The 26,254-nt window shown below is 43.0% G+C and overlaps 1 protein-coding gene and 2 non-coding genes across 3 annotated transcripts in view; all 3 read right to left on the reverse strand.

Moving 5' to 3' along the window:
* Nucleotides 1–5,082: 5,082 nt before the first annotated feature.
* Nucleotides 5,083–26,254, reverse strand: part of LOC120679964 (sm-like protein LSM5) — an 87,620-nt gene continuing 66,448 nt past the window's right edge. The window contains exon 3 of the mRNA XM_039961617.1: nucleotides 5,083–5,477. Within this exon, the coding sequence (XP_039817551.1) occupies nucleotides 5,090–5,477 (388 nt within the window). The 3' untranslated portion in view covers nucleotides 5,083–5,089. The remainder of the gene's footprint in view (nucleotides 5,478–26,254) is intronic.
* LOC120680310 lies at nucleotides 11,311–11,417 on the reverse strand. The gene has a single exon (XR_005677582.1). It is a non-coding gene; the product is annotated as a small nucleolar RNA R71 (small nucleolar RNA).
* Nucleotides 21,334–21,440, reverse strand: LOC120680322. The gene has a single exon (XR_005677593.1). It is a non-coding gene; the product is annotated as a small nucleolar RNA R71 (small nucleolar RNA).

Here is a 26,254-nt window from a genome sequence, read left to right on the forward strand (position 1 = left end):
CATTGTCAAAGTTGAATCATCTTGTGGATCTCCCATGGTGAAAGCCTAATCCAATAATCGGATGAGCAGATGCAACGACACATCATCCCTAGAAGCGCTGCACGGGAAGCCACTCCTTCAAGCTTAAGTTGCAGCGAGGTTGTTTGAGCTTGTTGGAGATTGACTCAGTGCAGTCTCAAAGCGACGGAGATCATCAGGAAATATAAGACCGTCAGGCAGGTTGACTCAACATCATGGTTTCTAAGAAGAAGACTATGGATATACGGTGTTGCTGCATAAGGATCAAAACAAGGTTGAAGCAGGAACTTTGACGAAGGCTGAAGCTTAGTCATTCTAGCTTTGTTTCTTAGCCTCTTTCTTTGTTGTTTTTTATGGTCTTTAGTTTGAGATTTAGAGTCTAAGAACTCTTGTATCTTGTGGCCGGATTTGTACAGTTGTGGTCGTAGACATTAACAAGTGAATGTTCAAGACTGGATTTATTTCCTTAATCTAAAAAAATCTGCATTCCTGTGCAAGAATGTTGGGCACATCACCTGGAAAGAATGGAGACCCAAGAATCAATACAATTATGGAGGCACTCATGTTATTGGTACAGATGATATGAAGTCCCCATCTGTTCTCTTCCGAAACCAGGAACATTTTTTTGTGCAAAACTGAATTTAATCACTAACAATTTGTTTAATCTGCACTATCACCTTGTTATTTAACCTTAAGACAAATACCTAAAGAATAATAACCGTTCCATTGTTCCCAGTTAGATATTCTATACGGCATCAAACTGATAATAGCGAAACACAGTGGCGATAGACAGCATACCTTTCCAGCTCCTGAACAAATCTGATGCCTTCCATCGGTTGACCACATATTATTCCATGATAGTGAAAAAAAGTTTTTTTCCTCAATAACATCTCGCTAGTAGAACAGTGAACACATGGCAACTATCCTGCATTACATTTACTGGAGCAAGATCAAACATGTGAGTACAGAATTAGTGTTACTGCATTAGGTACACAGGAAAAATATCTTTTCAGATATATCCAAGTTTGCATTTAGGACGATAAATCATGCATTAGGCATGGCTGAGTCCATTCTTGGGTCAGATAGGTCGAAATGAACTATGTGCATCTTTTATTCTCTTGTTGCCGGACGTTTCTCACATTAAAGCTGAGATAACACCAACCATGCCACCTGAAAAGGATACCACTATGGGGTCTACCTGACAAAACAGAAGCCAATAAAAATGTATCGAATCACTTTTCTAAACAGAGACACAGAATTCACTATCGAGATATATGTTCTTCAAAGCACCTCAATTGAAGAGGCAAGTGCAAAGGTCCATATACAATCTTCATAAGATGCACCACCAAGCTCTAATTTCAGTTCAAGCTGCACCCAAAGAAAGATTGATAACTTGCTATATCACTAAATAATATCCAAGCTCTAATTCTTTACAGTTCAAGCTGCACCCAAAGAAAGATTGATAACTTGCTATATCACTAATAATCCAAGCTCTAATTCTTAGCGAAGACATTCTTGAAAAAAAAGGGCGGGGTACAAATATAAAGAATTGAGGTGCTTTAAAGAATTATGTCACTTACTATTGGGCCTTTTTTAGGTAACTACTGGGGCTACCAAGCCTCCAAAAATGATTATCCCAGATATGACAGGGAATGATGTCATATAGAGTTGCTTCATTGTCTTTGGTGACTTTTAGCAAAAGAAAAAATAATAGAGCTTAGAACACCTTCAGATGCCAATATGATCATTTTTCAGAAGTTTGTTTAGAGTTGCTAGTCACCACTCACCACATGAGGGCATGAGGCATAAAAGAATAGTTGATGGAATCTCAGGCATCCATTGTTTTCACTACTTGCACCGGGATAGTTGGAAATGTTAAGGTCCATTTGTTATTTGCTGATGCTGGTAGTAGGTATTTATAACTTTTGTGAGAGTTTAAAAAGAAAAAAAATGAATGCCGTAAGATACTGATCGGATAAAATTTCTAATCATTTTGCATCCACATGAGGAAAGAGCCTTAGCAAAGGTATAAATAGCTTATAGATAGTATCCTGGCTGATTTAATGTAAATAGTGTGTTTTGATCTGTACATGGATCCAAATTTCTAAATATAAATGATCTTTATGTATTGCAACATTCACAGAAGCATTTGCTAAGAGGCATTTCACTAAACATGGTACACTAACCCTCCCACGGTTTGACTCTAAAATTTGGTGTGCCGGTGGTTAATATACCATGTTTTGTAAAGAAGGCCAATTTTGGTCAAACATGAAAAGGTAAGAAAGTTAGCAGCTGTGCACCTGGCCGGCTGGCCTTGGGCTCCATCCTCGCATCTGGCCCTCCGTCGCACCTCACTAGGCGGCCACTCTAGCATTACCGGCCCAATGTTAGACACATCACACACGCAGCGTTACCGGCCCACGCCCACCCCACACGCCTTCCTCTTTTCGAACTATCGCGTAACCTTACCCGCATCGGCTCATCCGATCCGGGTATCTGACCGACATCGACGGCGCATGACGAGGAGGGCTAAGGATCCCGCGGCGCACCTGACCAGCGCAGTGGCAAAACGGGGCGGGAGCCGCACAACCAACGCAGGACTCCAAGCAAACAGGCCCGAATGCCCACCCCCTACGGGCCTGCTCTTCGCCTCTGCCCATGGCTCGCGCGATTCACACTGACCTGCAACTGTTGTGAGTATTCTCACCTACTGTTGCTGCGTATGCTGGTCGCGACTATCACAGGAGTACAATGCGTTTCACGAGACAAGTTCATACGCACCACCAAGCCGAAGTAGCCAGAGGCAGCTCTTCCGTTAGGGCAGCAGGAGCTGCAAATAAGCTCACCAACACGGCACATCAACAAGTACAAATGCACTCCTATCACCAGTGAACCAAACACGAAGCACCACATTTCTGAACAGCTTAGTCATCACCAACACAGCACATTTCCCAGTAAATTGCATGCTACCATTACCAACGCATAATCAAACACATTACATTAACCATATGAAGCATTTACCGACAGCACCAAATGTGGTATGAACAAGGAACTGTATACCAACTCGTGTGGTGGTTACCAGCAGCAATGTCAAAAGAACTATTCATGCTATGAACTGAAATGTTGTCGTCACAGGATGTCCGGAGGACCAAGAACTTACTCATGAACTGAACTTATATGGTCACTACAGGATGTCCAAATGACTACAGCTGGTAGACATCTGGTATTGGGAACCGGTTAGGCAAATCCAGTAGATACCATAACTCCTGATCATCAAACTCGACAACAGCAATGGATAGGTACTCAGAACACTTGTACTGGAATAGATCTACGACATCATTCACGCCGTATGGTTCCTCGGCCAGGCACTCTTGGTTGGCAGCAGGCAGATGCTTCACAAGATCTTTATTATTAGTCTGCACAGCATGAGCCATCCCATGCCTGTGTGTGTCAACAATAGCAGAAGCGTGTATTGCCTTTAACTTCATAGAGGTATTCTTTGGACCCTCCAGATCAATCTCCAAATCTTTGTGCATACCTTTGTCTTGGAGCAGCTGAAGAAGCCGAATCTGACAAACCCTCAACTGTTTAACATGTGACATCACACCTTTCTTCAATGAACGGATCTGTTCATATCCAGTAGCAGTGTGCGGAATTGCATTCACAGTGCCCAAGTAGTTGTCAGCTCCTCTGCCGGAACAATCTCCACCTTTCCTTTGGCAGTAATTCTTTTGCCCTCAACACTGAGGTCTTTGTTACCCATGAGGTTTCTAACTTTCAGTGGGAAATCCAGCGTCGCTTTGCCATCTCCTATGTTACCACTTACTTCAGGAGTCTGTGTCATATCTCCTCCATCTTTGCTGACAACAGTGCGCTGGTTTGACAGTCCAGCCTTTTCACCATGAGCACCAAAGTAGCTAATGAGGAGTTTATTCGTACTGCATGAACGCATGAAGTTAAATATCTTTTCATTGATCTTCTGCATTATGCGGTTGGCTTGAACACCTTGATCACGTGCTAGACATTGCTCTCTCAAAAGCCGATGTACTTCGCAGTACATTACAGAGATAAGAACTTTTGGGAAGAGTGCTGGATCATAAATGACAAAGGTAGTACTTAACCATTGGCAACTCCAGGTACTTCAATAGCAGATCAAGTCCTTTCGGCAAATGAAATATAGCATCTGATCTAGCATATTTGCCCCAAGGTTCTAAATAGCCAGCTATAGCCACTGCTATAGCCTGCTATAGCCTTTGAGAGAGGAGAAAACTAGGATATCCATCTCTTAGCTCTAAATGGTTAAATCCGCTAATAGCCGGCTATAACCGCTAAATTATGAATTATTTAGCCAGCTAAATCATATAATTAGTTTTTATTTGTTATTAGTTTAGTAATGAACTTTATCATTTACAAAACTTAGTATTTTATCAACGATGTAACGAGGGAAATGAAGCCCAAGACGTACATCAGTCAATGAATTTTTTTGATTTTATATTTATATGCAAAATTACTCATAGATTTATGCATGGTATTGAAATAGAAATGCATAATTGTGAGAAGTTTCTAGAAGATTAGAGAGCATGCATGAATCATGATTACCATGTTTCATGGTGAAATATGGAATACTCTAGAAATTAGATATTTGTATGACTAGATAAGCATGGAGAAAATTCTAAAGTTAGATATTTTGTAAAGCATTGTGTAGAAGATGGACACATGGCAAAACATATGAGCCATAGAATTCTATAAATAGGGGTGCTCCCCTCCCCCTCTTGTCATACCATGGCATAACATGTCTCAAGAAGAAGATGGCAAGGTTGTCATATAGTGTAGTTGTGTCATGGTAGGGTAGCGATATAAATAGTGCAAGAGTATTGTGTTGTACTAAGTTATGGTGAATAAAGAGTTGATTTCCCGTATAGAGTTGGTCTCTCGTATTAGTGCCTGTGTGAAAGTGGTAGCGGTGCTGATTTCTCAACACATGATATTTACAGAACCGTTAAATGAGTTAGCTAGGCTATAGCCCGCTATAATCTTTCTTAGCATCTACAAACACCAACTGCAAAAAGTCTTAGCCCGCTATTTTAAACACTGATTTGCCCACAAGTGCCTTGAATAGGTTGACAAATGGCTTGTAGCAATTACCTACTTCAGTTTCAGAGCAACTCATATTCAATGATCTGAATACCAGAAGATCTAAACCAGGCACCACCCCTAGGTTTTCTTCAGTAAAATCAGAGTCAGGAATTGAGATGCCACACATCTTGCTGAAATATAGAGGAAGCAATGATGATCTCATTAACTTGCGAACCCGATCATGAGTCAGAAAAGGGAAGCTATCATCAATATCTTCAATAAGACAGTTCCTTGAGGCCTTGTCCAACAAAGACACCTCCTGAAAATACTCAGCAATAGTGATAACCCGCGCAGAGGATAGCTTCAAGGGTCCATGATTCCCATTGAAAGATTTAATAGAGTTATTAGTATTTAGTACAAATGAAATCATAGGGAAAAGCACAAAAAAGAAAGAAACATGAAAGTTACTCCATTTAAAATTAAGCGAATTTTGTGTCATTTTGATAAGGTTTTGACCAACAATAACTCCATTAATACATCATTCTTCACAAACTGAATGTTACTATATTCATATTACAAGAAACTTATAATTTTGTATCACAAAAGTAGCATATCTGCGTATAATTAAGTAATCCTTGGCTAAATCCTTGCTCTAACACAATGAATGACACATTGTAATTTCAAACAATGTACTACATCTGAAGGACCACAAGCTAAAACAAAATTATATATCAAACTGCACATAAAAATATATGTGTGCTGGTACTTGCAAGCCAGGCCTTCCCAAGAAATCAAGACCAAGTTAAATTTATCTAAGGTATACTACGAAGACAAATCACTAAGAGACAAGGCAAACTAACATGTTTCACTAAAAGACCAAAGCATGTGAACATTGTTTCACTAAAAGACCTAAGTATGTAAACATGTTTCCAGATACAGATTATTATAGGGACAATCTCATAAGCAGCGATTCATTTAAACAGACCGAAGCATGTGAACAGATTATTTTAGGGACAATCTCATAAGCAGCTATGGAACATGAATACAGAAATGGATTGAAGTACACGTACACGATATAGCAGCACTCCGGATCAGGTGGCAGAAGCAAATCGGCAACATCGGTGAGCTTGGAGAAGGTCCGGACATGGACCCCTGAACTAGATCGGCGAAGGGTGGAAGTAAGGAAACGGGAAAATCGACCTACAGCCGTCACCGCAGCCGAGAGAGCGCCGAGCAAGCGCCGCGACGGCGAGGACTGGCGCCGCTGCGCAGGCGGAGCAGAAATCGAAGCGACCAGTGCGGCAGCGCCTCACTGCTCGGAGCGACGGCGCTTGGAAGTTGTTGGGATCTCTGGGGGTTAGGGTTTGGCCGATTTATTTATACATGGATGCAAAGGCTACTCAGTCATTTGGGCGGGCCAGATTGTGCGAGGCCCAACTGGGCCTAGGTTTGCTGATAGCCCATAATAAAAGAATGGGATAAATAAATCGGGAGGAATTCCCATTTCCAATATCCAAATAATCAATACTATTCCTTTATTAACAAAAATATTTTTAAAAAAACATCTACAACAACATAGCATTTAGTCTCAAGCACGTTGAAGTAGGATAGAGATGAGAACCAAGAAACAAAGGTCAAGGTTCAGTCACGTTGATAACTAATCTCCAAGCGCTCTTATAAAAAAACTACTACTTCTTTGGAAATAGGAAAACGTCCAAATTACCCCCAGTATAGACAAAGTTTGATGACCCCCTAAACTATGCCTTGGTTCAATGTAACCTCTAAACTATATCATTTGTTTAATTGACACCTTAATACATTTTATCTTTTTTATTTCTCTATGCACAAGTGGAGTCTTTAGTTAAAATTTTGCAAGATGATACTAACATCATAACACATGCTAGAAAAATAAACTAATGCTTAGGATAAAATTATACAAAAATCATAATATAATTTTTCGGCATGCATTATGATGTCCCCTACCATCCTGCAAAATTTGAATTAAACTTCAACTTATGTATGAAGATATAAAAAAGACATTGTATAAGGCGGTAAATGAACCAAATCGTATAGTTTAGGGTGTTAATTAAACTAAGAAATAATTCAAGGGGTTATCCAAACTTTTGTTATACTTAAGGGGAGTAATTTGAACTTTTTTCTTGAAAATATTCCACTACTTAATATCTCTCTTCATCATCTCGTCCCAAGTCTAAGAGAGGTCAGCAACAAATCGGATGGGAGAAAAATGATGAAAGGATAAAAAAGCCTAAGAGGGGGGGGGGGGGTGAATTAGTCTTCTACAAATTTTAAAGCAATAAAAACAATCCTAGCAACAAGCCAATTCACCCCATGTGCCTAGAACTTTGATTGAGTGTGACTATCTAGTCGAAAAAGAGTTTTGCAACCTAAGTCCAATCCTACTCTAGCATGGCAAGTTGTGGACGGTCCTTATATGCAAAATATTACCGTTAACAGCTCAAAGAAAATACTACTTTACTATCATATTTTGTTTAGTATGACTTGGTTCCACTTGTATTTTGTCTTTATGTGATTCCAGGAACTTAGGGTGAAAATTTGAGAAAAAGAGCATAAAAGAATAAAGAATACCCCGTCTTGAAAATGCTCAAGTCTATAGAGAGGCTCGCAATTCAAAGTCAACAAAGGCCATCGTCAACATAGAAGGCCCACAAATTGCACCCAAGGCCCACCACGCGAAGGCGGCGGCCAGATGGCGGTGCCACTGGACCGGCCGATCCAGTGGGCCCGGCAGGCCCACCACTGAGGCGGTTGAGGCCCGGCTTTGGTGTGGCGGTTGTATGTCGGTTCCCAATGTCGGTTTCATTTACTACCATATCTGGAGGCGCCCGAACTGACCTTGGAGGCCTATATAAGCAGAGGCAGACCCTCCTGTCTCATTCATTCATTCATTCATTGATCTAGACAGAAGCCAGCCAAACCCTCTCTAGTTCTAATTAGCCCTAGTTCTAGGATTAGAGGAGCTAAGTCTAGTTCATCAACTTGATCAAGTTGTTCTTCAAGATCATCATTGATCTTGGGTAATAACTTTGTATCCTTTTTGTCAGATCTTTATCAATTATTCAGAGTTGTTATATGAAGTTTGTGCTATTTATAGTATTTATCTTCATATCTTGTGCTATCATGAGTTACATCTACTCTATGTTTAAATCAGCCATCTATCCTATTATAATGCTCTGGAGTGCTTTGTGCTTGTTTCTAGTCTTAAACTTGACCATTCGTAGGGTGGGAGTCACCGGTGGGATTAGAACAGTTTTCCGGTATGTAGGCAAGGTGCCTGGATATAAGTATTCCTTCAGATATGCACATGGTCTACTAGATATGGAAGAAAGACAACAAGTAGTGACAGACTTGTTTGTCCTTGCATTCTTTCCTGCTAGGATGTGGTATAGGATCTTGATAAATATTTGGATCATGAATATGAACTGGATATTTTCCCTTTTTAATATGGCTTTAAACACTGATTTAATCATATGATTGATTGACCTTTCCTAATTTGATAACTTCTAAGGACATTCTAGACTTGCTCCGATGACAAACCTTGTTCTAGTTTATTTTATTTGAGGTTAACTATGGTTTCTGGTGTGATTATCATATATATATATCCTTATCAATGTCTGATCATTATTTAAGTAACATTACCTATTTATTTTGTGACAACTTATTTTACTTTGAGCAGTTGACTATGACCTATGAGTTGGATAATTAGAATATGTAGAAGAAAGTTTTATTAAACATTAGAGTTCCCATGGGATAAAATAAATAAACGATAACCTGGTTTACTTCTGGTTGAAATGCTACAATGGTATTTATATCTGTGCGCTTGCAGATTCCTTATTTAAAATTGGGTTTTGATATATTTACTAAAAGTGTATTCCTAATATTATTATTAAGGATAGATCCTATGTCTATACTTAGTAGTAATGTTAAGGAATGCCAACAAGCATTTCTGCCGCCGTTGCCGGGGAACTCAATTTGAATTTAATATTACTAGATACATATACGAAATTATCCAAGGAGTGAGTCAACTGCTCAAAATATGGTTAATGTTACTCTTTCTATTTTTCTCCTATTTTTGGTGAATAAACAGGACAGTGTATGACTGGTTTCCCTCTGCCGGAAGACTTCAATTCAAATCCCGAAAGGCTTTTAAGGAAAGTTTGTGCTCCAAAGAATCCACCACCTCTAGCTTTCAAGCCATTGGGAGAAGAACCAGCTATTCAAGCACCTAATCAAATGGGCGACGAGAAATCTCTTCGTGATTATTCTGTTCCCACCACGGACAATGTTGCCCTTGGACCTCAAGGAGACATTGGAAATGTGCGATTCAAACTCAAGACCAGCCTTATTAATATGGTGCAAGCAAGTCCTTTCTGCGGACTGCCACATGAGGATGCCAATGCACACCTTCAGCGGTTTCTTAACCTTTGTGCAACCATCGTCATCAAGGACGTCCCTCAAGATACTATCCGTCTCAGGCTGTTTCCTTTTTCTCTTCTGGGAAAGGTGTAGCGAAAATGGCCTCTCATGCCATATTTCAATATAATGTTTTGGTGATTGATATAGACAACACAACACTTGGACTAATATGATTGTTAAGATGACCATTCTCAGACTTTTAGGTTCAAGTGATGACAAAGAGAAGATAGGCGTAGCTAGGCCTGAAGGTGGTTCCGCTAACCGATTAGCGGACGGGGGTCGAGGGGGAGCCACCCCTCGCGGATCTCAGGGCAGCACCCTGAAACCTCTTCGGTCCAAAGGACAAGAATTGAAGAGACCGTGAAGAAAACCAAGTCAAAGAAATCAAGACAGAGATACTTTAGTATCACCGGTTGAACCGACGCTGAGAAAATCACATACGTCGGTGCACTGACTTGGAGCACACCAGGAATTTTGGTTTCACCGGTTGAACCGACGTTAGGGAAGTTGAATACGTCGGTGCAATGGACCCAGAAGCTGAGGCAAGGTCTATACATCGGATGAAATCGACGATTGGGTCTTGGTGAACGTCGGTGCAGTTGTCCGGAGAGTTTGTTTTCAGAGTTCACAGGACAACTACACTCACCGGTTAAACCGACGCAGCATTGGTTGATTGCCCGTACACGTAATGGCTAGTTTTTGAGGCGGACAGTTTAGTATCACCAGTTGAACCGATGATGGCTATTGGAGGTGCATCGGATTAACCGGCGTTAAGTATTTTTCTGGCAGCTTTTCTCCAACGGCTATATTTGCTTGTGCTGCCTATATATACCCCCAAGGCCGGGTCATTTGAGGGGGTTGGAGACTCTGGAAGTTCTATTGAAGATCAACATCAACTCCATCCACCATATTGAGCTTAGTGTCACATTCAAGCTTAGAATAGCTTAGTGCAAGTGTGAGCTTGAAAAGCTTAGTGCTTGGGAGGACTTGATCTTGCAAGATCAACCTTGAGCAAAGTCTTGCTGCGGCAAGCATTCATTGTATTCATCGTGTGACCCTCCGACTTAGTGTGGAGCGGCAACGACACTTTGTGCGGGGAAGGAGACCCCTCTTGGTGAGAAGCTCTGATAGTGAAGACGGTGCCGTTGGTGACGCTTCGAGAGAGACGGTGGCAGTGGCCTTGTCTTGGTGACTTGGGGTCACTTAACCTTTGCTTGCCAGGAGCCTTGGTGGCGAATGCAAGACGGTGATCAAGCGAAGAGACTCGGCATCACACTTGTTTGTATTGGACAAGTGGCCATGGATGTAGGGAGGGACTTGGTGTCCTAACCGAACCACGTTAAATTATGTGTCTTGGTGTCTTCACGGGAGTTTGCATATTCTCTCCCTTACCTCTTTACTTACCGTATTATGTTTCCGCATTTACTCTATCTTGCGTACCTTTTCTTTCCTAGTTAGATTGATTAGGATTGGTTATAGGTTGCAAGTCTTTTAGGGGTAAGTAGAGAGTAGTATAGATAAACCTTAGTCATAACTATCATGTGTAGGACGTGTTAGGTTTATCTCATGCAAATAGATTGAGCCCTAGGATAGAAAGCGATTAGCGACCCTATTCACTCCCTCCCCCTCTAGGGTCGGACACCCCGGTGATCCTTACAAAAGGCACAGCAATGGTTCTACAAGGGAGGAGAAGCTGTTGATACTTGGCCGAAATGCGCTTTGGCATTCCTTGCCAAATTCTTTCCTCTGGGTAAGACCAATGCCCTTAGAGGTAAAATTTCTAGTTTTCAGCAGACAGCTATGGAAACAATTCCAGAAGCTTGGGAGAGACATCAAGAGTATATTGCGGCTTGTCCTCATCATGGGATGGACCAATGGCTTGTTCTCCAATGCTTCTATAATGGGCTCTTGCCTTCATCAAGAGGTCATCTAGATGCTGCTGCTGGAGGAGCCTTCCTCGATCTTACAATCACTACAGCTAATACCTTGATCGAGAAGATGGTTTCCAATCAAGGATGGAATGATGAACACGCTCAAACCCAGGGTCAAAGTAAGGGTATGCACACCGTCAAGGAGACGTATATGATAGCTGCCAAATTGGACGCGCTTATAAAGCGTATTGATGATCAAGAAAAGGCAAGAAGTCTACAAGCCGTCCACTCTATTGGATCGCACTTCACGTGCGAAGTTTGCGGCAACATGGGACATTCGGGGAATGACTGCCCCGAAACTCGTGAAGAAGTGGCTTTCATGAACAATAACAACTTCGGCGGGTATCGTCCACAGCAACCCAATTGGAATCAGCCACGACCCCAAATTTAGGGAGGTAACAATTTCAATTCCAATTTTAATCAACCTCCTTTGAGAGACCTTGTCCTTAACCAAGGCAAGGCCATTGATGCTCTTTCTAAGAAACTTGCTGCTAATGATAAAACTTTGGAAAGCATCAACTTTAAATTGGAAGGTTTTTCTTCTACAATGAAAAGTCAGTTGAGTCTTAACAAAATGATAGAAACTCAATTAGCCCAACTTGCTGCTGCTATTCCTGTTTCTGAATCTGGTAAAATACCTAGTCAACCTGAAAATGTTAGTGCAATTACTGTGAGATGGGGCAACCCATCAAACAATATGCCACCGACTAACCCCGCAGGAAAGCTCAAGCACCGAAGAAGAAATTCCTAGGAAGATACACCCGGAATCCCTGCCATAAATTGCAGAATTCAGAACATTCCGGTAAAAGGAGCCCTTTGTGACCTGGGGGCTAGCATCAACATCATGCCAACAACAATCTATGAGAAGATAGATTGGGTTTTGCCATTACCCCCGACAGATATTCAAGTACAACTGGCAGATTCAACCATCCGCCAACCTAAGGGGAAGCTGTACTATATACCGGTGTGGATCCGCAGTCAAGTCGTCTTCACGGATTTCATAATACTTGACGCGGAAGGCGACTTTGAGATGCCACTTATTCTTGGGCGTCCATTCTTGAGAAGCGCCAAGGCCCGCATTGATATATGGGAGGAGACCATCAGATTCAACATCAATGCACATGGTATGTTATTCAGATTCCAACCACAGATACAAAAACCATGTGTAATTGGGCAGGATCATTTCCTCACCAAGAGACAAAGACGCCGTAGGGCCCAAAAGGCAAAGGAATACATCTCACCTATATCAGAGGTTCCAAAACGTCAAGATGACACATGGTCAGATAACTGGGGGACCCCAACCATCAAGTGCTCGATCCTAAACTTCCAAATAAAGGAAGCACTATGTGATTTGGGATCCGATGTCAACATTATGACCATGGATGTCTACACCAAGCTGGAATGGTTTCTACCCCTGACTCCTACAGACACACAATTCCAGTTGGCAGATTTAACAATACGACCAGCTCATAGTCACAAAGATTCGGAGTTGATGGGGTCGAGGGACGGGGTCGAGGAACGAGATATGGTTCTTGTGAGAGGTTTTTACAAGACGGGAACGAAAACGACCCCGTGTTTCCGGGACGGGATCGGTGTTTTCGGGTCGAGGAACGGTACCCTCAACCCCGAATCTTGTGACTATGGACCAGCTTGGGGAATCCTCTACTCCCTGCCAATTTGGATCCAAGGAGCAGTCGTCCATGCAGATTTCTTTGTTCTAGACAGATATAGTACTCTTAAGGTACCCATTATTCTTGGACGAACTTTCCTTCGGTCCACAAAAGCTAGAATCAATATGGCAGCAGAGACCATTCGGTTCAGCTTTGATGGGAGAAATATGACACTCAAGTTCCAGCAGGAGAAAGACGAGTGGTATTCATCTAATGGAGATTACCGTACCACACATCAAAGGAAGGCAGATGAACAAAATCGCAAGGCAAGGCGATCACGCAAAAATACTCAGCAGAGTCCCTCAGGTATGGAAAGTGAAAAGTCCCGAGTCATCTGACTCAGGTACTCTGTCTACATGATCAATTTCAACCGGAGGAAGTCCTGCTCGTCGGACTCATAAATGGTGAGCCCTTCCCGAAGGTAAATCAGTATGTATCCTGCATTTAATTTTAATTTTTCTATTCCATATTTAATTTTTCTAAAATCACCACTAGCATCCTTGAATTTTTCTGAGCAGGTTAAAAAATATGAAAATATTCTTTCGAAAATACTTAATTAAAAATAATAAATAAACACTTAAGAAAATATTTTGGGGCATTTAACCACGCCCCCAACGGTCACTGCACGTGGGGCCCACCCCACATGACCGTTGGAGTCCAACGGCTATATAGCCGTTGGCCGGCGGGGCCGCCGGGGGACCGACCGGGCCCACTTGGCCGGGCCGGGCCCACCGCAACAGTAGCTGGGCCCCACCAGCCGGCGGTGGCCGTTGCCGGTGCTCCCCGGACACTCCTCCTTGCACCGCCTATAAAAGGGACCGAGAGGGGGGGAGCACCCCTTCCTCTCATTCTCACCTTCATCCTCTCCAAATTTTCGCTCTCGAATTTCCGTCGCTTTTGAGTTTGTTTTGCAGTGGTGACAAGTCCTTCTTTCCCTAATCCTTGCCGCAAGAAAGTTCTCTCATCAGAGGAGCAAGTTCCGGGTAAGAATTTCCATTTGTTTTGCTCACATAACCCGGTTCGTTGTTCACCATGAAAAGCTTTGGGAGAACCCTTCGGAGGGTGGTGACGGGAAGCTCATCCCGTTCACAGGGTAGCCAAAGCTCACGCCACTCCGACACCCCACCAACACCAATGGACTTCGAGGAAGAACACGAGGAACAACAACAACCGCAAGCCGTCAACATGGAGATCGACGACCAAGATGCGCCGTACCTCGACCTCCGCAACGACCAGGAACGTCAAGCCTACGCCATGCTCAAAAACCATGTGTTCGAACACACGTGGCACATTGACCCCGAGCTCCTCGCGAAGATAGGTATGGATTCTGAATTTAATACCATTTGGCATACCATTGGTTGGGATACTTTTGTTCCGGTGGATGAGGTTGGTTCACGTCCCCTCACCATCTAATTTCTTTGCACTCTCCGTGAGACCAACGAAGGCATCACTTTTCGGCTTTTTGGGCAAGTCTATGAAATTACTTGGAAGGTTTTGTGTGATTGCCTTGGTTTCAACTCTCGCTGCGCTCTTGATCTTAACCACGCTTGTCCGGGTTTTCACCGCCATAATTTTTGGGGACATATTACGGGACAAGTCGTTCTTGGCAAGTTTGCATCAAAGTGCAATGTCATTCATCATCCTACTCTTCGTTTCTTGCACAAGTGGATGGCTATCACTCTCTTTTCCAGAGGTGATCCTAGCTCTGTGCGAAACGATGAGTTGATGCTTCTATTTGCTGCTGTTAACAAAATCAAGGTTTCCCCTGTGAAAGCCCTGATTAGTCAATGGATTTCTTACATCAAGATGTTGGGTCCTATTTCTTGCACTTCTTTAATTACCCGCATCGCTGATATGGTCAAGGCTCTAGAAGGAAATAAAGTGTCATATATTCAAGAACCGCGACCTATCATCAATGATGTTTATTTGATCCAGGGACACATTTTGAAAAGGGGTCCCAATGATACTTTGATTTATTTCTTCCCGGGTTTTGCAAATGAACTCTCGTTACCTAACCAGGAGATCCATTTGTATACCTGTCCTTCACTTCTTTATCCTCTTGTGCCACAAGAGGAGGCTCGAAGGAGCACTTGTTCTGGTTTGCCTGGCAAGGTCACTCGCAGCAGAGCCAGACGAGCAGCGGAGCAAGCACCACTTCCACAAGAACCACCTGTTGTGCAGCAGATGCAACAAGCAGGATGGGTTCCAACACCTCCACCTTACAGCGCTTGGGAAGGAGTATCCTACTTCAGGCCAACCACATCTTGGCAGACTGGAGATTCATAGGAATGGGCACAAGGTACGTATCGTATTTTAACTCCTAATTTGTCTGCTAGTTCCAGCTCCAGAGGACCTCCAGTGGGTGGTGTACGTCGCTCTACCTCGACCCGCGACTTCACCTACCTTACCCAGCAGCTTGGAGAGCTCAACATTCGCCACAACACCATGGAGGAGACCCTGAACCAACATGTTCAGGAGACATGTAGCCGCTTCGACACCCTCGAGCAGCTACAGTACAACATCCAGCAGGCCCAGCAGCAACAGCGTGACGAGATGATGGCCTACTTTCGCTCGACGGGGTACAACCCCCATCAGCAGCAGTAGGCGAGCATCTAGCTTGGGGGAGGACCCCCTCAGTCAGGCACCATGTATATATTCCTGCTTTTATATTTGAAAATCCAAAAAAATCACTAAACCATAAAAATAAAATTTACTGCTTTCATGTGTGCTTATTTGAAAATCCATAAAAATCATAAAAGTGAAAAAGACCAAAAATATTTAGTTGCTTTCTTATATGCATAGTAGGATGGTAATTTCCTTTGTTGAGATGATGATATATTGCTCCATAAAACTTCCTTCATATGCCTAGTCATAGCTTAGTACTCCACCTATTTTGAAATTTGCTAGACTTGATCAAATCTTAAACCTAAAACTAGTGGGTAGCAGAAAACATTACCAAGTCTAAGCTGTTGGGAGTTAATTATGATATAAAAGCTTTATGATCTTCTCCTATGTAATGCTTGATATCCGGAGTATTTTAAAAAAAAACACACAAGGTTCCTATGATATGACAAATTCCTATTAGAGCCATGTGTAGGACAACCTTCTACATATGCTACTTATTATCTCATTGAGTTTTGTCAAATTTTGTGACCCTTAGTGAGATACTTGTTATACTCCGATGATCAAGTAAACATACACATTCACCATCCACTCTATGTATCCGAAAGCTAATCTCTCCAAAATCTCTAGAAATATGGGCTATACAAAAATAGAGAGAATAAAAGATGTGCACCCAAAAAGGGTGTGCCATGAGTGAAAAGATCCATGACCCAAAAAAGGCATGGCAGAATGATGCATGGACCCTATGAAGGCATGCCACACATTCAAAAGGATGTTTTAAAAAAAGAGTGAGGAAAAATATAGCCCATATCAAAGAGAAATAAGAGAAATTGGTCTAGGAGAAAAGAGTTCCCCCACACACATTTCACTACTTGATCAAAAGAATATGACTTGTGTTTATCTTTGGATCCAATCTTTGACTTAGCAAATATATGAGGTTTAAGTATGCCTTCCACATACCCAAAACTCCATATATCAGCTTTGTAGAAGTAGGAAAAAGTTCTAAAGTGAGGAATTATGCACATTTGAGATATCTGAGAGATCATAAGAGGAACCTTGCTTTTTCATAAAAACTAATAAAACCCTCCGGATTAAGAGCTAACAAAGGGAAGTGAAAATTGCTTGAAAACCGTCTTGACTCTTGACCGTGAGGGCAAGGGAAGTTATAAGCCCCACAGAAAGGTAAAAGAAAGAGGTCACTTCCGGCTTATGAAAACAAAGGTATGAGTATCATGCTATGCCAAAGGTATAAGTTGGAAGTATCATTACAGCAATTTCTGATCAACAACCCAAAAGTTAACTTTGCTTCAGGACGAGCAAAGGGTAGCTTGGGGGAGTTTGTTGACGGTCCTTAAATGCAAAATATTACCGTCAACATCTCAAGGAAAATACTACTTTACTATCATATTTTGTTTAGTATGACTTGGTTCCACTTGTATTTTGTCTTTATGTGATTCCAGGAACTTAGGGTGAAAATTGGAGAAAAAGAGCATAAAAGAATAAAGAATATCCCGTCTTGAAAATGCTCAAGTCTATAGAGAGGCTCGCAATTCAAAGTCAACAAAGGCCATCGTCAACATAGAAGGCCCCCAAATTGCACCCAAGGCCCACCACGCGAAGGCGGCGGCCAGATGGCGGTGCCACTGGACCAGCCGGTCCAGTGGGCCCGGCCGGCCCACCACTGAGGCGGTTGAGGCCCGGCTTTGGCGTGGCGGTTGTATGTCAGTTCCCAATGTCGGTTTCATCTACTACCATATCTGGAGGCGCCTAAACCGACCTTGGAGGCCTATATAAGCAGAGGCAGATCCCCTGTCTCATTCATTCATTCATTGATCCAGACAGAAGCTAGCCAAACCCTCTCTAGTTCTAATTAGCCCTAGTTCTAGGATTAGAGGAGCTAAGTCTAGTTCATTAACTTGATCAAGTTGTTCTTCAAGATCATCATTGATCTTGGGTAATAACTTTGTATCCTTTTTGTCAGATCTTTATCAATTATTCAGAGTTGTTATATGAAGTTTGTGCTATTTATAGTATTTATCTTCATATCTTGTGCTATCATGAGTTACATCTACTCTATGTTTAAATCAGCCATCTATGCTATTATAATGCTCTGGAGTGCTTTATGCTTGTTTCTAGTCTCGAACTTGACCATCCGCAGGGTGGGAGTCACCGATGGGATTAGAACAGTTTTCCGGTATGCAGGCATGGTGCCTGGATATAAGAATTCCTTCAGATATACACATGTTCTACTAGATATGGAAGAAAGACAACAAGTAGTGACAGACTTGTTTGTCCTTGCATTCTTTCCTGCTAGGATGTGGTATAGGATCTTGATGAATATTTGGATCATGAATATGAACTGGATATTTTCCCTTTTTAATATGGCTTTAAACACTGATTTAATCATATGATTGATTGACCTTTCCTAATTTTATAACTTCTAAGGACATTCTAGACTTGCTCCGATGACAATCCTTGTTCTAGTTTATTTTATTTGAGGTTAACTATGGTTTCTGGTGTGATTATCATATATATATCCTTATCAATGTCTGATCATTATTTAAGTAACATTACCTATTTATTTCGTGACAACTTATTTTACTTTGAGCAGTTGACTATGACCTATGAGTTGGATAATTAGAATATGTAGAAGAAAGTTTTATTAAACATTAGAGTTCCCATGGGATAAAATAAATAAACGATAACCTGGTTTACTCCTGGTTGAAATGCTACAATGGTATTTATATCTGTGCGCTTGCAGATTCCTTATTTAAAATTGGGTTTTGATATATTTACTAAAAGTGTATTCCTAATATTATTATTAAGGATAGATCCTATGTCTATACTTAGTAGTAATGTTAAGGAATGCCAACACAAGTCTAAGTATTGAAATCCTTGAAAGTAAACTTACACAAAAGTAAAGAGAAGGATAGAAGGCCGGTTTTTTTCTCGATGTATCGAGGAGTCGGCAACTCCCCCTAGTCCTTGTTGGAGCACCCGTGCAAGGGTCTAGCTCTCCCTTGATCCACACAAGGACCAAGTGCTCTCTATTGGATATCCATTCCCCACTCCAGGACGGCGGATTCCAATACCGTGAACACCTTCTTGGGGCCTCACACAATCTCCTTGTGAGCTCACCAAGATCAACACCACTAAGTAGTATAGGTGATGTCGAATCACCAAGAGTAACAAGCCAAAGATCTTCACTTGACCTAAGCTAGACCAAGAGGAAGGTGGATTGTAACACCTCTGGTGTTTAACACTAATTAACCCTTGATTAAGTTAAGAAAGGAAGTTTGTTGACGGTCCTTAAATGCTAAATATTCCCGTCAACATCTTAAGGAAAATACTACTTTACTATCATATTTTGTTTAGTATGACTTGGTTCCACTTGTATTTTATCTTTGTATGACTTCAGGAACCTAGGTTGATAATTGGTGAAAAAGAGCATAAAAGAATAAGGAATATTCCGTCCTGGAAATGCTCAAGTCTATAGAGAGGCTCGCAATTCAAGTCCAACAGAGGCTTTTGTCAACTAGAAGGCCCAAGAATCCAACTCATGGCCCACCATGCGAAGGCGGTGGCCGAGAGGCGGCACCACGGGACCGACCGGTCGAGTGGGCCAGGCCGGCCCACCACTGAGGCGGTTGAAGCCCCCCTTTAGCGAGGTGGTTGAAGCCCCCCTTTAGCGAGGTGGTTGAAGCCCCCCTTTAGCGAGGCGATTGTATGGCGGTTGCATATGTCGGTTCTACCTACTACCATATCTGGAGGCGCCCAAACCGACCTTTGAGGGCTATATAAGCAGAGGCAGACCCCCCCCCTCTCTGAATCATTATCAACTTAGACAACCCAGAAGCCAGCCAGAAACCTCTCTAGTTCTAATTAGCCCTAGTTCTAGGATTAGAGGAGCCAAGTCTAGTTCATCAACTTGATCAAGTTGTTCTTCAAGATCATCATTGATCTTGGGTAATAACTTTGTATCCTTTTTGTCGGTTCTTTATCAATTCTTTAGAGTTGTTATATGAAGTTTGTGCTATTTATAGTATTTATCTTCATATCTTATGCAATCATGAGTTATATCTATTCTATGTTTAGATCAGCCATTTATGCTATTATAATGCTCTGGTGTACTTTATGCTTGTTTCTAGTCTTGAACTTGACCATCCGTAGGGTGGGAGTCACCGGTGGGATTAGAACAGTTTTCCGGTATGCAGGCATGGTGCCTGGATATAAGAATTCCTTCAGATATATGCATTTTCTACCAGTTATGAGAGGAAGATAACAAGTTGTGACAGACTTGATTGTCCTTGCATTCCTTCCTGTTAGAATTTGGTATAGGAGCTCTATGAATATTTGGGCCATGAAGATGGATTGGATATTTTTCCCTTTATAATATGGCTTTAAACACTGATTTAATCATATGATTGATTTGACCTTTCCTAATTTGATAACTATTAAGGACATTCTAGACTTGCTCCGATGACAATCCCAGTTCTAGTTTATTTTATTTTATTGTGAGGTAACTTTGGTTTTGGTGTGATTATCATTTGATTATATATATCTCTATCATTGTCTGATTATTACTTGAGTAACATTATCTCCTTATTTTCGTGAGAACTTACCCCTATTTTGAGCAGTTGACTATGACCTATGAATTGGATAATTAGGATATGTGGAGGACAGTTTTACCATGGGACAAAATAAATAATGATAACCTGGTTTACTCCCGGTTCAAATGCTACAATGGTGTATCTGTGTGCTTGTGGATAAAATATTCTTTTTGGCGTCATCATAATAAAATCTTAGCAAGTTATATCATTACTGTGATTGCTTCTTAATGTTGTTTCTAAGTCTTGTGCCTACGGCGCCCACAAGCAATTTAGAGATAATGTTAAGAAGTGCCAACAAGTATTTATGGCGCCGTTGCTGGGGAGCTCATTTGAAATTTTAATATTACTAGATACATATACGAAATTATCCAAGGAGTGCGTCAACTGCTCAATAATTGGCTAATGTTACTCTTTCTGTTTTTCTCCTATTTTTGGCGAATAGCAGGATAGTGTATGACTGGTTTCCTTCTGCCGGAAGACTTCAATTCAAATCCTAAAAGGCTTTTAAGGAAAGCTCGTGCTTCAAAGGTCACACCACCTCTAGTTTTCAAGCCACCGGAAGAAGATCCAGCAACTCAAGCACCCGTTCTAATGGCTGAGAAGTCTCTTCGTGAATATTCGGTTCCCTCCACTGTTGTCCTTGGACCCCAAGGAGATATTGGAAATATGGGATTTGAACTCAAGACCAGCCTTATTAATATGGTGTAGGCAAGTCCTTTCTGCGGACTGCCACATGAGGATGCCAACGCACACCTTCAGTGGTTTTTGAACCTTTGTACAATCATTGTCATCAAGGACGTACCTCAGGATACTATTTGTCTTCGGCTGTTTCCTTTTTCTCTTCTGGGAAAGGCACAACAATGGTTCTACAAGGGAGGAGAAGCTGTTGACACATGGCAGAAATGGGCTGCGGCATTCCTCACCAAATTCTTCCCTCTGGGTAAGACTAACGCCCTTAGAGGTAAAATTTCCAGTTTTCAGCACACAGCTTTGGAATCAATTCCAGAAGCTTGAGAGAGGCACCAAGAATATATTGCCACTTGTCCTCATCATGGGATGGACGAATGGCTTGTCCTCCAAGGCTTCTACATTGGGCTCTTGCCTTCGTCAAGAGGCCACCTTGATGCTGCTGCTGGAGGAGCCTTTCTCGATCTCACAATCACGACAGCTAATAGATTGACCGAGAAGATCATTTCCAACCAAGGATGGAATGATGAACGCGCTCAAACCTAGGGTCGAAGCAAGCGTCTGCACACCGTCAAGGAGACGGATATGTTGGCTGCCAAACTGGACGCTCTTATAAAGCGTATCGATGATCAAGAAAAGGCAAGAAGTCTACAAGCCGTGGGACATTCGGGAAATGATTGCCCCGAAACTCACGAAGACGTGGCTTTCATGAACAACAACAACAACTTCGGCGGGTATCGTCCTCAGCAACCCAATTGAAATCAACCACGACCCCAATTTCAGGGAGGTAACAATTTTAATTCCAATTTTAATCAGCCTCCTTTGAGAGACCTTGTCCTTGATCAAGGCAAGGCCACTGATGCTCTTTCTAAGAAACTAGCTTCTAATGATAAAATTTGGAAATCATCAACTTTAAATTAGAAGGTTTTTCTTCTACCATGAAAAGTCAGTTGAGTCTTAATAAAACAATAGAAACTCAATTAGCTCAACTTGCTGCTGCTATTCATGTATAAGAATCTGGTAAAATACCAAGCCAACCTGAAAATTTTTGTGCAATTACTGTAAGATGGGGCAACCCATCGTACAATATGCCACCAGCTAACTCTGTAGAAAATCCAAGGCACCGAAGGAGAAATTCATGGGAATATGCACCCGAAATTCCTGCCATAAATTGTAGAATTCTGAATATTCCGGTGAAAGGAGCCCTTTGTGATCTAGGGGCTAGCATCAACATCATGCCTACAACAATCTATCAGAAAATAGACTGGGTCTTACCACTAACCCCGACAGACATTCAAGTGCAATTGGCAGATTCAACCATCCGCCAACCTAAGGGGAAGTTGTACCATATACCAGTGTCGATCCGCAGTCAAGTTGTTTTCACGGATTTCATAATACTTACGTGGAAGGCAACTTTGAGATGCCGCTTATTCTTGGGCGACCATTCTTAAGGAGCGCCAAGGCCCACAATGATATATGGGCAGAAACCATCAAGTTCAACATCAATGCACATGGTATGTTATTCAGATTTCAACCACAGACAAAAAAAATCATGTGTAGTTGGGCAAGATCTTCCCCTCACAAAAAGGCAGAGACGGCGTAGGGCCCAAAAGGCAAAAGAGTATATCTCACCGATATCAGAGGTTCCAAGGCGCCAAGATGACACATGGTCAGACAACTGGGGAACCCCAACCATCAAGTGCTCGATTCTGAATTTCCAAATAAAAGAGGCATTATGTGATTTGGGGGCCGATGTCAACATTATGACCATGGATGTCTATACCAAGTTGGAATGGATTCTGCCCCTAACTCCTATAGATGCACGATTCCAGATTGCAGATTTAACAATTGTTGATGGTCGATTTTCCGTCAACATCTCGGGAATAAATGGAGAACTTGTATAAGGTTCCATGCATATTTTACTTTAAGCTAACAATTTCCACAAGTTTTGGGTGATTCAGTGTTGCAGGGGCTAGATCGAAGAAAACCAGAGAAAACCGGGCCAGGACCCGGCCGGTCGGCCCTATGCCCGGCCGGCCGGCCATCGACCTCAACTGACCCTGCCATGTCAACGATCCACGAGGCCAAAAACACAACTCCAACACATCCTGGCCGAGAATTTGCAGTCGGTTCATCCAACGGACACCAAAAGGATCACCCACGGATTGGGAGGCCCACCAGTCGGCTCCAACTGCCATCAACCATGCAACGGACGCAGTGACCGACCCCAGGGCAGCATCCAGGACGTCCAAGAAGAAAGGCGACGCATCGGATGGCCGAGGGCGTCCGGCTGGCTCTAGGCCCGGCCGGCCGGCCTGCCTCCTGCACGGCCCAAGCCCATCTTCGACAACCGGTTTGCTGAGGCGGTTACACTCCCCAACCGTTGTGCCGTTGCTATAAAACGACACCCTCGGCTCACTCTCCAACACACACTTGAAGGAGCTCTTCTCTACATTTCCACTTTTCCATTTTCTAGAGTAGGATTAGAGTTTGGGAGCAGGGTTGAGTCGAGCTTAGCTCAGAGGTTCCGGAGTTCTCTCGGAGTTCTGGTAAAGCTCTTGTATCTTTTCCTTTATTTCGAATATTATCAATAAAGTATTATCTTCTTTATATCTTGAGTAAGCTTAAGTTCTTTCCCGCTTTATTTTATCCAAGTCCAAGTGACTTAGTAGCGGTGTTACTCTCCTCTAGATTAGTTTAGAGTTTATCTATTTTATCGGGATTCTTCCTTACGAGTTTTCTCACCCGAACTAGAGAGCTCAAGTTAGTTCTCTAGGTTGAGGGGGCTCGAGAGAAATCCTAGTATCAAGTGCAGACGTGGTGTCTGACTTAGTTCTAGCTAAAAAGTGTGTTCCACCCCACGGTACCGTTGTGGTAGGCGGCAGGTGGTGACAGCCCTATCCGTCCCTTGTAGTCCACCACGTTCGGGTGTTTTCACAACAGTAGTGCAGGTTGCCGTTGGATCCCCCTCTCATCCCTTTCTGAGATCCTTCCCTTCCAGCCATCGAAGTAAGTTCTAGTCTCCCGATAACTAGGTAGTCCTCTAGGCTAAGGTTAGGGTGGCTTTCTCTAGAGTTTAGAAGTGTCATTAGGAATCTTTTCTTCCCTTGTGCTCCCAAATTCTTACCTTTTCCTAGGTCCAGAGTCTCCTGTGTCGCTGGTCGTTCGCGACCTTCTAACGGCTCGTCTCCTAGACTTGCCTGTATCGGTCATAGCTTGGCTTGACCATTATTTGGTTATCCCTTTACCTCTGCTAGAGATAGTGTGTGATATTACTATAGAGGCTTATCATTCAACTCAATCAATATTCTTTACCCCTTTTGCTTCCCTGAGGAAAATTACGATACCCTGGAATACTCCATGGTGAAATGCTACAGCGGGTTATTCTGTGCGCTTGCAGAATATAATTCTAGAGCCTAAGAACCACCAACAAGCATCTCTGGAGCCGTTGCCAGGGAAGCAATTGGCTAAAGATATTATTGAATTATTTGGTAGACTTTATAGTCTCATCGCCGCTAACTTTAGTGGGCTTACCATTGCTCTCTTTGTCCCTGTGATATTTGCAGAGCAGTGCATGACCGGTTTCAACCTACCATCAAACTTTGGTCCTAATCCAGAGCGTAACGGAAGGGTTGTGAGACGCAGAGTCGTCCCACCGCAGAGAATCCCCAGCCCCCGCAGTTCATCAGCTCCACCACCACTACCACTCATCATGGCTGCTCCCGCCAAGACTCTTCGTCAGTACTCTGCTCCGTCCAGCAGCAGCTTCCTGGGGCTGAATGACAAGCAGCCGGCAGGAGAGTTCGAGCTGAAGATCGGACTGGTGAACATGGTTCAGGCCAGTCCATTCTGTGGGAAGGCATCAGAAGATGCCAATGCTGACTTGCAGAATTTTCTGGAAGTGAGTAGCACCATCAACCCGAAAGGTTCTACGATGGATGTCATTCGCCTCCACCTATTCCCTTTCTCACTGCTGGGGAAGGCGAAGGCGTGGTTCTACGCAAGCCGGGAGTCTTTCAACAACAGATTGGAGGCATGCTCCAGTGCATTCCTCACCAAGTACTTCCCAGTGGGCAAAACCAATGCCCTCCGAGGTAAAATCTCCAGCTTCCAGCAGCTCAACAAGGAGACAATCCCAGAAGCTTGGGACCGTCTGCAGGATTATATTGCAGCGTGTCCACACCACGGCATGGTGGAATGGCTGATTATTCAGAATTTCTTCCATGGCCTGAATGAAAGATCCCAGGAGCATGTAGATGCAGCAGCAGGAGGAGCATTCCTCTCGCTTGATGTAGCACGAGCAAGGACACTCGTAGAAAAGATCGCCGCCAATCAGAGTTGGAAGGGCGAAAGGCAGACGCGCGCCAAGGGAGTCCACCAGATTAACTCCGTGGATATGCTCGCTGCCAAGATGGACCTTCTTATGAAGAGGCTGGAATCTCCAAACCAGGAGATGTCCCAAATTGTGGAAACTTGGATCACATGTGAGACATGTGGTGATTCCGGGCACTTGGGCAACACATGCCCGACGACTTCAGAGGACGTGAACTTCATTGGGAACAACCCCAATAATTCTGGATTCCGTCCACAGCACGGTTGGAACTCCAAGCCCAACCTCCCCTTCGGTCAAAAGCAAGGTACGAATTTTGGCAGCAATTTTTAGCCTTCTCTAAAGGATATTTGGTACGGCCAAAAACCGATCAATGGTAGCATTAGTAAGAAATTTCTTGCTAATGATAAACTTATGGAAAACATGGACACACAAATAGAAGGCTTTAATTCTGCCCTTAAGAACCAGCTGAGCTTCAACAGAATGATTGAAAGTCAAGTAGCTCAGCTGGCTGCATCTTGTCCTAACCCCAATGTCAGGAAATTGCCCGGGCAACCGGAGGCTCCTGCCAAGGAGAATGTTAGCGCGGTGACTACGCGGGCTGGAAAGTCCACGCAGGATCCGCCTTATCCACAGGGTGCAGGTACTCGGTGGGAAACCGCTAGCACTACTGAGACGGAAGACCAAGAGGAGGCAGCCGAACCAACTGAAGCTGCCCAGGAGGAGGCCGATGAAGTCCCAAGGGCTTCTTGAGACTACCATGACACGACCGCCTTACTATTCCCAGAACGGAAAAAGGAAGCCGGTGGCCGGCGAACAATTCGAAAGGTTCGTCGAGGTAATTAGGAAGCTATA

This window comes from Panicum virgatum, chromosome 6N (assembly GCF_016808335.1).
Source record: "Panicum virgatum strain AP13 chromosome 6N, P.virgatum_v5, whole genome shotgun sequence".
Classification (NCBI taxonomy): domain Eukaryota; kingdom Viridiplantae; phylum Streptophyta; class Magnoliopsida; order Poales; family Poaceae; genus Panicum; species Panicum virgatum.